Genomic DNA, 13,531 nt, shown 5'->3' with positions numbered 1-13,531 from the left:
ATTTTCTGTCTATATCCATCTAGTCCAACTCCTCACACATTTTTTGCATTCTGATTTTACCTCCCTCCTGTTTCTGTGCCCAGCTGTTCTTGCTTCCTGGGTCTGGGTTGGTGAAGGGAAGTTAAGTAAGCCACTCATTCAACCAATTTCAATATTTTTAAAAACCCCAAAACCTCAGTTTCATTTATCACATTAAAATTCATAATGAATAAAAAAATTTAAAGTGGAAAAATGTTGGAAGGTTGTTTTTCTTATTTCTGAACCAGTTACATTTATACACATACCCTGGTTTAATTAGTTTTCATAATATATGACATAATGTGCTAGGAGAATTAATGGAACTGGATGGGATGTGGTCAATCAACACATTCCTGTCAGACTTTAGGAGCTGAGCCAAAATGTTTGGCCAGCCCTGTGATAGGCTTATAATGAGCCTAGAGTAGGCTTTATAGTCTATCGGGTCACTGATTCATGAACTAAGAATTTACGTGATGGGGTCAAACATTCACTGTTGATAAAATCCCCCCCTCCAGAGATCACACCATTAGCTTTACCCTTTAACTGCAACAGCAAAACCCAGTAAACCCAAAGCTTCTGTGAATTACTAATCCATCATCATAAATCAGAAGAGTGGTGCTCCCACAAGTTCATGATATCATGAGAAGCCCAACCTGTATTTATAGCCTTGCTTCCTTGCTGCAAAAATAAGCAGTTTCCAAATCTCTTGTATCCTAAAATCGTAAACTCTGAGCCCAGTAAAATAATAGTGGGTATGAGACAGTATAAATGACCAGGAACTGGGTTTAAAGCAGCTGCAGCGCGTGCGCAGCTGCAACACACACACACACACACACACACACACACACACACACACACACACACACACACACACACACAACTCTCTTTGAAGTGAATCAAAACACCATTAAGGTGTGTTCCCACAAAGTATTCACAGCAGCTCTGAGTAAACAGAGAATGATTTTGCCCAAGATAATGGAATTTCACCGTTCTTAATGCACCAGATAACTGAGAGATTTAAAGGACCATAAGATCAAGACCACCTCCCCCGAGGCCTTGCTGCTGGCAGGGAGTATGCTTGCTCTGCAGCCTTTAGACTGCACTGGAAAGGATGCCCATCCAGCCCAGAGGTGGGAGAGTTCCTCATAACTTCCCTTACAGTGACTAGCCTCTGGAAGACACCAGAGAATAATGGGTCTGCTCCTCCAGACTGCCAGAAGACCTGCCATGGGAGGTGAGATATGAAGGCATATGGCTTGGAGGAAGAATTGTAGGATCTCCCCCATTTCCCCTGAAAGGCTTCTTTGCTGAGCATTTCAGAACTTCATCCGAAGTTCACCTGGTGTTTGGGACCAGGATGGTTAGGTTCTTGATAAGACTCCCTAGCCTCCCCTGTATCTTCACTGTAATTCTGATACCCCCCCCCCCACACACACACACACTCCTTTCTCAGCCTTCAAATTTCCTGTACCTCCATTACGCAGTGACTTGCTTACCCGTCTTACAATCCTGTATCTCCGCTCTTCATTTTGAATGATTTTCCTTGTTTCCTCCCACCTTGACCTAACAACCATTAGAATAAACTACAGGCAGTCCCCGAGTTACGCGGATCCAACTTATGTCGGATCCACAGTTACGAACGGGGATTTTCTCGCCCTGGAGGACTGGAGCGGCGGGATGCCTGGTCCCGCCGCCCGCCTCCTCCGGGGCGAGAAAAGCTGCTCCCAGTATCCCTGGTCTGCTGGGGGAACCAGCAGACCAGGGAGACGCTAAGCAAAGCGGCGGAGGACCCGGGGCCGGACCCGCGGCGCTTCCAGATCAGCTGGAAGCGCCGCAGGTCCGGCCCCGGGTCCTCCGCCGCTTTGCTCAGCATCTCCCTGGTCTGCTGGGGGGGGGGACGCAGCTAGTGCCCCCCCCCCAGCAGACCAGGGAGACGCGGAGCAAAGCCCAGGGCCTGTGGTAGAGCAGGTGGGGCGCTGCCAGTTGGTCCCGCAGCACCGCTCCTTGGCGCTACTGGCCCAACCCGGCAGCACCCCAGCTACTCTGCCCCAGGAGTCCTGATTCAGCCACTACTGATCAGTTTCAGCAGCAGCTGAATCAGGACGCCTGGGGCAGAGCAGCTCGGGTGCTGCTGGGTTGGTCCAGTAGCGCCGAGGAGCGGCCGCGCTACTGGACCAACCCAGCAGCACCCGAGCTGCTCTGCCCCAGGCGTCCCCAAGTCAGCCGCTGCTGAAACTGACCAGCGGCTGACTACAGGAAGCCCGAGGCAGAGTTGCTCTGCCCCGGGCTTCCTGGAATCAGCTGCTGATCAGTTTCAGCAGCAGCTGACTTGGGGATGCCTGGGGTTCTTAAGTTGAATCTGTATGTAAGTCGGAACTGGTGTCCAGATTCAGCCGCTGTTGAAACTGATCAGTTTCAGCAGTGGCTGAATCTGGATGCCAGTTCTGACTTACATACACATTCAACTTAAGAACAAACCTACAGTCCCTATCTTGTACGTAACCCGGGGACTGCCTAAGCAACTTGGCTGATTCATGAGTGGAACCACATTTTATTATGGGGTCCCTTTGTGTTGTGTTGCTTTGTTTTGTTTTTTTTTCAACCAAGACAGCAGCACGAGTTCCCTCTCTCACCCCGTTCTTCTCTTGTAATTCTGAATGGTCATACAGGTAAAATTCATTCAGGAACAAAATTATGCCCAATTTCATCACAAAACAAACCATCTGAGTTAGGTTGTTGGGAAAACAAATCAAGTTAAAAGAGCTAGAATGTTCCCCCATTTCACATAGCAACACATGATGGGTTTCGGTCGATGGGTTTCAGTTTTACTTTTGCTGTAAATCTTATCAAGCAAAACGAGCTCAGTTCAAACCACTAAAAATCAAGAGTTATCTTCCTTCAGGTTCACTGAAGTCCTGCCTACTTTATCTAGGGACTGAATGGAGATGGCACATACCTATTACAGTGATAGGTGCATGATAAATTAGATAGAATGAGAGATATATGAAATGAATGGGATAAAGATCAGACAGGCATTCCCTTTTTAACCTTTTATCTGGATACAAGAACATGGTAACTTTGGATAAAATTAAGACGTAATATATTTAAAACTGATGGAAAGTTTTTCAAATAACATCTATTTAACTTGTGGAACTCTTTGCCATGAGGTATTAAGGCAAAAATCTTAGTCTGATTCTAAAAAGGATTGGACATTCATAGGAATATTAAAAATAACATCTGCTCTAATATTAAAAATGTATGAGAGGTTTCAACCCATATGCTTCAGGACTTAGCTGACTCCTAACTTCCTGGGGTTAGGAAGAAACTTGCTTCATAGGCAAGATTGTAGATCTGTGAAGGGGGGGGAGAGGAGCAGTTCACACCTTCCTCTCAAGCTTCTGATATAGTCTATGGCTGCAGAGACTGACCTGAGGAAATATATGAGTAGACAGAGATTTCTTCATCAGGGTGCATTTTGTTTTCCCTTCTGATTTGTGTCAGTGGTTAGTTTGTTGAAGTTGAGTTGACTATTGAAATAGGCATATATGGCTACATGATATCTATGCTACGCATACATTTAGAAAGAATATGGGGGTTGAACTCCTCCCAATCTCTAATTGTAAGCGGTTTTTTATCTTCACATTTCAAATTGATAATAAATAATATCAACTGTACATAATATATTTTAAAGATTATTTGGCTTCATTTATTTTTCCAAGCACTAAACCGATTACTGACCATTATAGTATCCAACTATTAAACCACTTTTTATGCTGGTCTAGCATAATCTTTAGTTCTTTAGACACTTTGTGCAAACATTAAATTGATAAAAGACATAATGGAGATAGACCCATAGCTGAACTTAAGGTAATTACATAAAAAACTAAATGGAGACCTATAACGGTACACTGCATTCTCCCAGATGACACTGTTTTCTGGAAGCAAGGTTCCTGCTTGTCATAGTAACTTTCTTCCTTTGGTGACTGCACCATGTTTGGCTCTAGCTGTACAAGACAAGTATAGCTTTGCTTAGGGGGGAGATTTTCAAACTAAGAGTTTGATGCCAAAGATGTACCATATTTTCCAAGAAGTACAGTAGTATTCTTCAAAAAAAAAAGAGGAGTCCTTGAATGACATCTTTTGTTACTCTTTTGTTTGGGAGTGATGTACTGAGAGCCAAGCTACTGTTGCAGAGACTTCTGTATTCGCCTCTAATAAGTTCACTCTCCTGAACATGTTCTAACATGTCAGACATTTCCGTAGCCACAGAAAATTGTTGCCCTCCGATATACCCATTCAACTCCAATTTAAGTCAATACACTGTACAACTAAGATTGAGGTACACACCTTTTATTTGCTTTGTCAGATAACTAGGGTGTACGAAAAACCCATATCAAAGAAGATTACTAAAACACTAAGGGTGTGTCTAGACTACGTTTTTCTTTCGAAAGAAGATATGCAAATTTGTTGGTAATTTGCATATCTTCTTCCGATCGCTTTTTCAAAAGAGTTTTTTTTTGGAAAAAGCAAGCAGTTTACATGCAGTTCTTTTGAAAAAAAAAACCCATCTTTTTTCAAAAGAAACTTCTTCAAAAATTGAGGTTTACAGGTTCTTTTGAAAAAGTTTTTTTTTTAAGAACCGCATCTAAACTGCTTGCTTTTTTGAAAAAATACCAATCCTCTTTCGAAAAAGCAATCGGAAGAAGATATGCAAATTATGCAATGGCTTCCTCCATAAATCTGATACTTCTATCAGATTTGTGCATCCCCCCTCCCATTTTTTTTAAGCCAGTCCTTCTTGGAAATACAGGTTGGGCTTCCCTGGTTTGGAACCCTCAGGTCCCGAATGACAGAATTTGACAGATTGGGGGAAGGCCAACTCCAGCCCCACTATTGGGTTCTGCTTCTGGGCCCAGCTGCGGGGTCCCTGGCCAGTCTCTCCTGGCCCTGGCTGCCAGCTCCCCTGTCTGGTGCCACTTCCAATCCCAGCTAACCTGCCAGCCCCTTTTCCACCCATCCTGCTCATGCTGCCTGCTCCAGCTGGACTCCCAGCCACTCGGACTTCCCACACTGCTGCCACTGGCCCTGCTCAGGTTGCTGGTCACCAGCTCCAGTGGGGCTTCTGGCCCTGCTGCTGCTGGTACCGGCTGGGCTGACCACTCCTAGCCAGAGACCCTCCTGCTGCCTAACTCCAGGCTACTAAGGTTCTCTGGTCCAGGAACATCCGTGGTCCTGCTGGACTTGCTGGACCAGAGAATCCTGGTTCAGAGAAGTTCAGCCTGTGCTACACAGCACAGTGTCACCAAATAAAAATGTCAGAGAACTTTGTGTTAAGCCCCCCTCATCTATGTAAGGTGCCAGTTCATGCACCTGTAAATACAAACCTAGATTATCAGTTTCACTGGTTTCTAGACTGACCAGGTCTGGACAGTGAGTCAACATGTGTTATGTTTTTATGTAGCTGAGGTGAAAAAGATGGATACTGTCAGGAAGCGTTTATCATTAAACTAGCAAAATTCCCACTACTGATCTCTCTATGGCTATGTCTAGGCTGCAAGCCTCTTTCGAAAGAGGCTTTTTCAAAAGATACTTTTGAAAAAACATCTTTCAAAAAAAAACATCTAGACTACAACCAGTACTTTTTTGAAAGAGAGCACCCAAGCAGTCTGGATGCTCTCTTTCTAAAAAGCACAGTTTGCATTACAGAGCGCCTTTTTTCAAAAGAGCATTTTCGAAAAAAGGCATTCTTCCTTGTAAAACGAGGTTTTCCGCTGTCAAAAAAACTGCCACATTTTTTTGATTTACTTTTGAAAGAACATGGCAGCAGTCTAGATGCAGGGGAAGTTTTTTTGAAAAAAGGCCACCTTTTTCGAAAAAACCCTTCAGTCTAGACTCACTATAGCTATGTCTACATCGGCATAATCTTGCACCAAAGCGGCTGCTTTTGTGCAAAAACATGCTGCCTGTCTACACTGGCAGGGAGTTCTTGCGTAAGAACACTGACATTCTAATGTGTAAAATCAGTGCTTCTTGCGCAAGAACTATGATGCTCCTGCTCAGGAATAAGCCCTCTTGCTCAACTGTTCTTGCGCAAGAGGCCAGTGTAGACAGGCAACATGAATTTCTTGCACAAGAAAGCCCGATGGTTAAAATGGCCATCAGAGCTTTCTTGAGCAAGAGAGTGTCTACACTGGCACAGATGCTCTTGTGCAAAAGCACATCTCTTGTGCAAAGGCACATGCCAGTGTAGATGCTCTCTTGCGCAAATACTTTAACACAAGAACTCTTGCGTTAAAGAGTATTTGTGCAAGATCATGCCAATGTAGATGTAGCCTATGAGTCAACCTTCATGCCTACTTGTCCCTCACAGATGGGGAGGAGCACCCCATAAACATCTGCTGAGCTATCCCATTATCCATCCTCAAAACTCTCCTTACTTTTGCAATGATGCCTATGAAAAAATTGTCAATAATTAAGCAATGTTGGGTGTGCTGAGACTTCTGCCTAGTAAACTGGTCTGTGCTGCCTTATTGTTTTCTTGTTCTCCTCTGTCTGTCCATATTCACCTCTTGTCTCTTTTTATGCTTGAACTGTAAGCCCTTTGAAGCTGAGACTGTCACTTTGTCACAAGGGGACAATGAGGGCAAACAGATCCTCTCCCAGAGAGGCTATGGGGGAGCAGTGCAGGGAGTTCCTGAAAAGAGGGAATGGTAGGGTGGTACATAGCAATCTTGGTGAGGGGAATGAAGGGATGCAAGAAGCTATGGAGTTTGCACACCCCTAGTAATAATAGAAATGATTTTACAAACCATAGCTCTGTTCCCAGAGGGAACGTCTACACGGCAGGTCAAAAGTCGAATTAAGCTACGCTACTTCAGCAACATCAATTGAATAGCTAAAGGCGAAATAGCTTAATTTGCCTTTTGGCGCTGGCTACACAGCAGGAAGTCAAAGGACGAACACTCTTCCTTCAACTTCCCTTCCTCCTCATGAAATGGGGGTTGCAGGAGTCAGAGTAAGACATCCTTCAACTCAACATTATTTCAAAATAATAACTTCCTGTGTAGGCGCGCTCTTGGTTATTTTGGAATAACGTGAGTTATTCCGAAATGACACTGCTGTGTAGACGTACCCTTAGAAAGCTATGTGGATACAGATGGGAATTTCATTCCAGAGTTCTTTTACGGTGTGCCTTGTCTTCCTTTAAAAAATGGCTCGCAGTTAAAAATGAAAATATATAGCCCTGCACTTCAACTTTATATTCTCCGCATGTTCTTCTACTTCACTAACCTCTAGCCAACTTTTTTGTCTGTACAAATTACTTCATGTGAAGGCAATTTAAATTACATGCAGTCTGACTATGTGTGATAATTTAAACTGATTGTTAATTAATTCTGTAAGTAAATAGCTACTGCAATCTCTATAATCATCAAGGTTTCTCTAGCTATCAACCTTTTTCTGGGCTGCTTTTTATTATACGGTACGGAGCAAAAGGCTCTGAGGAAAAAATGATATGCAGGATCTCTTTCGGGGTCCTTGTGGCAGAAAGCAGCCCAGCTTCTTGAAAACCCAGACTGCTCTTCTTAGAATTAATTTTTTGCAAAACCGAACTGTTTGTAAAGATTGATTTTCTGTATATAGCGTCTGAGGAAACATATCATGAGATTTAGGTTAGATAAAAAGTAAGACTCTGATGTGAGGTACAAGTGTTAATCAACTGGAGATAAGAGTTGATGAGGTTATATCATCCCAGTACCTGTGAGACTGACTATTAGTTATGTTTTCTGGCCTCTCAGTCACTTTGCAGAGCAAGTAGAAAGCAGATATCAGAGGAAGTTTACTAGCGCCTGATAAGTTTCAAGGTTAGACTGAGCTCCAAATTCTCTTAAATCACTCCCTAATTGGTCCTTAAAATGAAGACCTATTTGGAAAGTTATGATTTTTCCCTGGTTTTTAAGTTGTATCTCTCACATTACTACAAAATGCAAATCAAACCCTCTTTGAGTCACCATAGCTAGGACTTCCAAGGGGAGCAGCATAACGGATGAAGTCCTGGAAGATGGTGTGAGGGTTCTAATCAGAACTGAGATGGCTCTCTTTGCAACAAAAGATGAGCCACAACCAAAGAACACTCCATGCTGTCCCAGCTGCACATCGGTACCACTTACCTGCAGTCGTACCTTATCTTGCTGCCTGCCAGGCTAAAGAAAACATTGATGCGGCTGAAAAGTAGTAAGATAACCCCTTTGCCGCCTACTCTGCCACCAAGAACTATAGTTGCTGTGGCTTCCATTCCAATCTGATTCCATTTGAATTCTCTGCTGTTTGGCCGTGCCCCATAGAAGTCAACTTTCTCTGAGTGTAGAACTGTGGTTTTCAAACTAGGGGTCATGGGATGTCAAGTACTGGGTCTCGTTGCTGTAGGGTGATCCATGGGGGGCGGAGGGGGGCTAAGGCAGCTTCCTGCTTGTCTTGGCACCGCAAACTGCTCTGTGCCTCAGAAATGTCAGCAGCAGGCCCGGCTCAGGAGGGCTCCACACACTGCCCCTGCTCTGAGCTCTAGTTCTGCACTCCCAGGCTGTGTCTACACTGGCATGAATTTCCGGAACTGCTTAAAACGGAATACTATTCCGTTTTCAGTTTTTCCGGAAAAGGAGCGTCTACATTGGCAGGCTGCTTTTCTGGAAAAGCCCTTTTTCCGGAAAAGCGTCTGTGGCCAATGTAGACGCGCTTTTCCGGAAAAGAGCCCCGGTCGCCATTTTCGCGATCGGGGCTTTTTTCCGGAAAAGACTACTGGGCTGTCTACACTGGCCCTTTTCCGGAACAGTGTACTGGAATAAGGACTTATGCCCGAGCGGGAGCAGAACAGTTTTTCCAGAATAGTGGCTGATTTTGTACAGTAGAGCATCGTTGCTTTTCCGGAAATTCAAGGGCCAGTGTAGACAGCTCGCAGCTTATTCCGGAAAAGCGGCTGATTTTCCGGAATAAGTGGCCCAGTGTAGACACATCCCCATTCTCTAGAAACCTGCTGCTGGCTGCTTCTGGGGCGCAGCATGGTCTGTGGTGCCAGGAGAGGCAGGAAGCCACCTTAGCACCCCCACTGCACCTCTGACTGGGAACCCCTCAAGGTAAGCCCGCTCCCCCCTTCCTCCACCATCAAGGCTGGAGCCCACTCTTACAGCCCAAAACTCTTATCCTCAGCCTCACCCTGGAGCCTATGCTTCAGTCAAATTATGTGGGGCTGTGGGCATCAACGATTTTCTTCAACTGGGTTGTGAGAAAAAAAGTTTGAAAACGGCTGGTGTAGAATACCTTGAACTGCAAGCCTGCAAACTCTGAGTTTAGGAATAAACTTTTACTCAGGCAAACAGTTCCACTGAAATCATTAGAACAACTGTGATGGGTAAGACCAACCCCTCAGGAGTAAGGGCTCATCAAATTGGGCCCACAGATTGGGAAATTCTGAAAATATTATTCCTTTGGTTCATTGGTTTAGTACTATATGTAGCCTTTTTATTCCCCTCCCCCCAGATAACCAGCTTACAAGTGAAAAACATAAAGACAAGAAACCTACAAAAGGTATTTTGAGTTCGGTGTCGGAATTCAGCATCGCCGACGCGCCCTCAAAGGACACCAAAAGCGAGAAGAAATTGTCAGACTCTAGCTCAGCATCATTGTCTTCCCTCGAGAAGTGCAGGACACAGTTCACCTACATCGAAAATGACGCATCAGTTCATCAGAGAGACCGTGATGGTATGTTCTGTACAATAGATGAAGTTTGATTTCTAAATAATCTCTCGTTGCAGAGTGCCATTTTTCAACTGAAAGATGTGCTTGTTAATGATTAGACAGGAAGTTCAAGACTCTAATCTAAGCAATCAGTGAGATGCCATAGAAATTGTTTACTCTGGGAAGTTGAGGAGGATTGCTTTGAAGTGGCTGTGACATGAGGGTTCTTATTGGTGGGCCACAATAGGAGAGTTTATGTCCAGTGGAGAAGTAACACCCCTCTTTCTCAAGACCCTATAAACCTCGATTTTTGAGGAATAAGGGGTCTTGCAAAAGAGGGGGTTTTTTTCCAACAAATGGCCCCATCTACACGGGGCTTTTTATCAGAAAAACCTCTTCCGCAAAAATAATTGGAAGATATGCAAATGCGAGTGGGATTTGCATATCCTCTTCCGCAAAAAAAACCCGGCAGTGTAGCTGTAGCCAGAGAGTGTATCTCTAAGCGAGCAGCTCTCAGACTGTGGGTTGGGACCCCAAAGTCACAACCCAGTGGGGTTTTTTGGGTCACTGGGACTGGCTTAGATTGTCATGCTGAATCCTGAACCCCACTTCCCAGCTTTGGCTTCACACCCACCCCACCTACGCTGACCAGGACAGTGGGCCTTGAGGCTTGGTTTTGGCTCCTGCTATCTGGGATAGTGGGGCTTGGGCAGGCTCAAGCTTCACTCTTCCCTTCTGGGGTCATATAGTAATTTTTGTTGCCAGAATGGGACCATGGTGCAATGAAAATTGAGAAGTCCCTGCTCTAAGCTAAAGAAGTGTTTGCACTTCCTTAAAGGAAATGTACTTGGTTGCTAGTCCAAAGATGGCATGCAGCATCTATGTGGGGTTGGGTTTTTTTACATAAACAGAACAACATATTTCTTTCTCTTCCATTGTTACACAACTCATTCACGTGCCAACACAATCATTGGTTTTCATAAGAATTCCACCATCCAGAATTTATCCATGCACCAAAGCAGAATAGCTACATTCTGCAGACTTAGGGCCGGTCTACACATTATGGGAACAAGATGATCTAAGCTACGCAATTGAGTTACATTAGTAGCGTAGCTCAAATCAACATCATTTCGATTTATTTACTGCAGGGTCCACACCGCACTGGGCCAGGCCATCCCTAGGGAAGCATGGAGGCTAGAACAGCCATCCTGCCCCAGGTCCCGCCCCCACGCCATCTTTGCTCCACCCTGAACCAACTCCACCCCTTCCCCCAAACCCTGCTCCTTCTTCATCCTCTTGCCCAAAGCTGCCTCCCCAAACAATGTGAGCCAGGGATCACTGGAACTCTGGGTTCGCCTCCACTCCTGCACTCACCATGGCAGCAGGAAGCAGAGTGTCCTGGGGCCGGGGAAGAGGCACTTTGCTTTTCTCTGCTGAAGTGAAGCCAAGCACAGCAGGCTGGGAGGTGGGTGGCAGGGCAGAGTGGAGCAGGCTGCCTGGTTGCTCTGGCTCCTGTTGCCGTGGTGAGTGGAGGGGCTAAACCCTGCTGCTGCCCTGTGCCAGGCCCTCTGGCAATTACCCAGGCTGCCATGGGTCCTGCTCCACAGACAGTTGAGGCAACAACCGCAGGCCCTCCCAAAGCGTGGAGCTTGGGATGACTGTCCCAGACCATTCTATGGACAGGATGGCTCTGGCACTGGGTCAACAGAAGAAACTCTCTTGCCTACTTCCCTTACTCATCCCATTCTGGTGGAATACTGGATGTGAGGGCAGAGTTATTAGTGGTTGATTAAGCAGGTCTTCCCTAGACCCACTAAATTGATCAATTGTTGCAGCATTGATCCATCCTGCAGTGGAGACATACCTTTGTACAGACTACATCTTGTGTAAAACAACATAACTACACTCAAGTCAATGATGTTATGCTGATTTACAGCCCTAAATAGTCTCACAGACATGATACATCCCAATTAAATGTCTGTGATACTCTTGGTCCATAGATTAATTCCTTGTGTGGGAATTTGATAATAAAGCATTGAAAGGGATTTTATTCAATATAGTTGAAACATGTCAGTTATATCATGTTAATGATGCTTGAATTAAGCACTACTAAATACAGATCAACACAATAAACCACAATGCTCCAAAGGAACCATTATGATATACTGTGTCGCTATTTCTATAATAATTGTAGTGCTTCATGTACTTCTGGTGATATCAGAGTGCATTCAATCTCCTTTAAGGAGGTGACGTAATTATTCCATTAAAGAGTACAGCAGTTCCAACACCCATGGAGGTTTTATCTTTGTAGTGATTACAGGACTGGTCCCATAAATTGTTACAGGGACACAGGAGTAAAGTAAATAACAGATTTCACACAGTTAAAAAATGAAAAGGAAAGGAAATTAACAAAAACAATCTGTGCTCAATGAAGAAGGTTAAGAACTGGACTTAAGCCAAGAAAAGCAAGGAAACTCGAGATTTGTGTTTGTCACTGAACACTTCATTCAATCTGATGAGTTATTGTAGCTGATTACTAGGCACACACATGGAAAATCCCTAAAGCCCGTGAACCCTTCTGAAGTCAGCAGTGTTACCTGGCTATAAATGAGAATAGACTTTGGCTTACTTTGCAGAAATTGCTCTAAGAGTGTCTGACCTACAGTCCATTGATGCCAATGGAGAAGATGTCCAGGACTTCAATGAGATTTTGTATCATGCTCATACAAAGACTCAGAAGTATGAATTAAGGATGGATTGGCATCCACAAGCCACGAAGAGCAAGAAAATGTAGAGCAAAGGCAGCCCCGGAACACTGTTAAAAATAGTTTCTTTGTGGTAATTAATCTAATAACGTGGAAACCAAGAGCTGAGGTCATTATTCTCACAGATAAATGCAATAATGCCTTTCACAAGCAGCAGGGAACACAGAAGAGAAAACAGGAGATTGCATCTTCTTTTGTCCAGTTTGTGGCTAATTTATTTTCAAATATATATATGAATGCATAGGAATGGATGCTTAATTGCTAATATCTATTATTTATATACATTACCTCACTTAAAACAGGACAAAAAAGCCTCACACACGCAGATTTTGCAAGATGTGTTACAACCATTAGCACAGTTCATGGTATGTGCTCTGATGGGAATTTAAAAGCATCTTTACTGCACATCACAGACTTTGTGCTGAAACATTGCTTTATTATTAAAATCTTGTGTGGTCCCTTTCCTGGGTAGAGCCTTAAGAACTATATCTATTCTCTTAAGATTATGTGAGCCACACTAAGGTTAATAAATTCATGAAAATCTGTATTATTAGAAAACAGATCTTATGTTTTTTATTTTAGGAAAAGCTGAAAAAAATCCCTAATTACTTTGAATTTGATATATCTTATCAAGGTGAAAAGAGGAAATTTCATAAATATAAGATATCTAAAAAGAATATTCTTAATTACACCATGGACTACTGGAGAAAATGATTACATTTTCTACACTGTAAATTTCATACAATTAAATGCAGCAGTGTCACCTTATAAAATGTTTCAATTTTCTAATCATTTCAGTTCATTTACTCAGAAAAAAATATAAGCATGAATTTACTAAGTATCACCAAAATCTAGTCATTCTCATTCTACAGCACTGACTGGGAAGTTAGTTGTGCTTGTCTGAACTTAAATAGATCTTGACATATTGAAATAAGTATTAAAATTGATAACATTGCCAATGATATGCTACTTACGGAAAGAATTTCAATCACATGCTGTTTATTCTTACTGCCTGCTGT

General features: G+C 43.6%; 1 protein-coding gene across 5 annotated transcripts in view; it reads left to right on the top strand.

The window, feature by feature from the left end:
- MDFIC2 (MyoD family inhibitor domain containing 2) overlaps positions 1–13,531 on the top strand; it is a 233,318-nt gene that overhangs the window by 214,406 nt on the left and 5,381 nt on the right. For all 5 annotated transcript variants that reach the window (XM_075938586.1, XM_075938587.1, XM_025183051.2 and 2 more), the window contains one exon: positions 9,550–9,771. In XM_075938586.1, the coding sequence (XP_075794701.1) occupies positions 9,550–9,771 (222 nt within the window). The remainder of the gene's footprint in view (positions 1–9,549; positions 9,772–13,531) is intronic.

Source organism: Pelodiscus sinensis, chromosome 11, assembly GCF_049634645.1.
Source record: "Pelodiscus sinensis isolate JC-2024 chromosome 11, ASM4963464v1, whole genome shotgun sequence".
Lineage (NCBI taxonomy): Eukaryota > Metazoa > Chordata > Testudines > Trionychidae > Pelodiscus > Pelodiscus sinensis.
The sequence above is the reverse complement of the archived record's forward strand: the minus strand, read 5'-3'. Positions and strand labels throughout refer to the sequence as shown.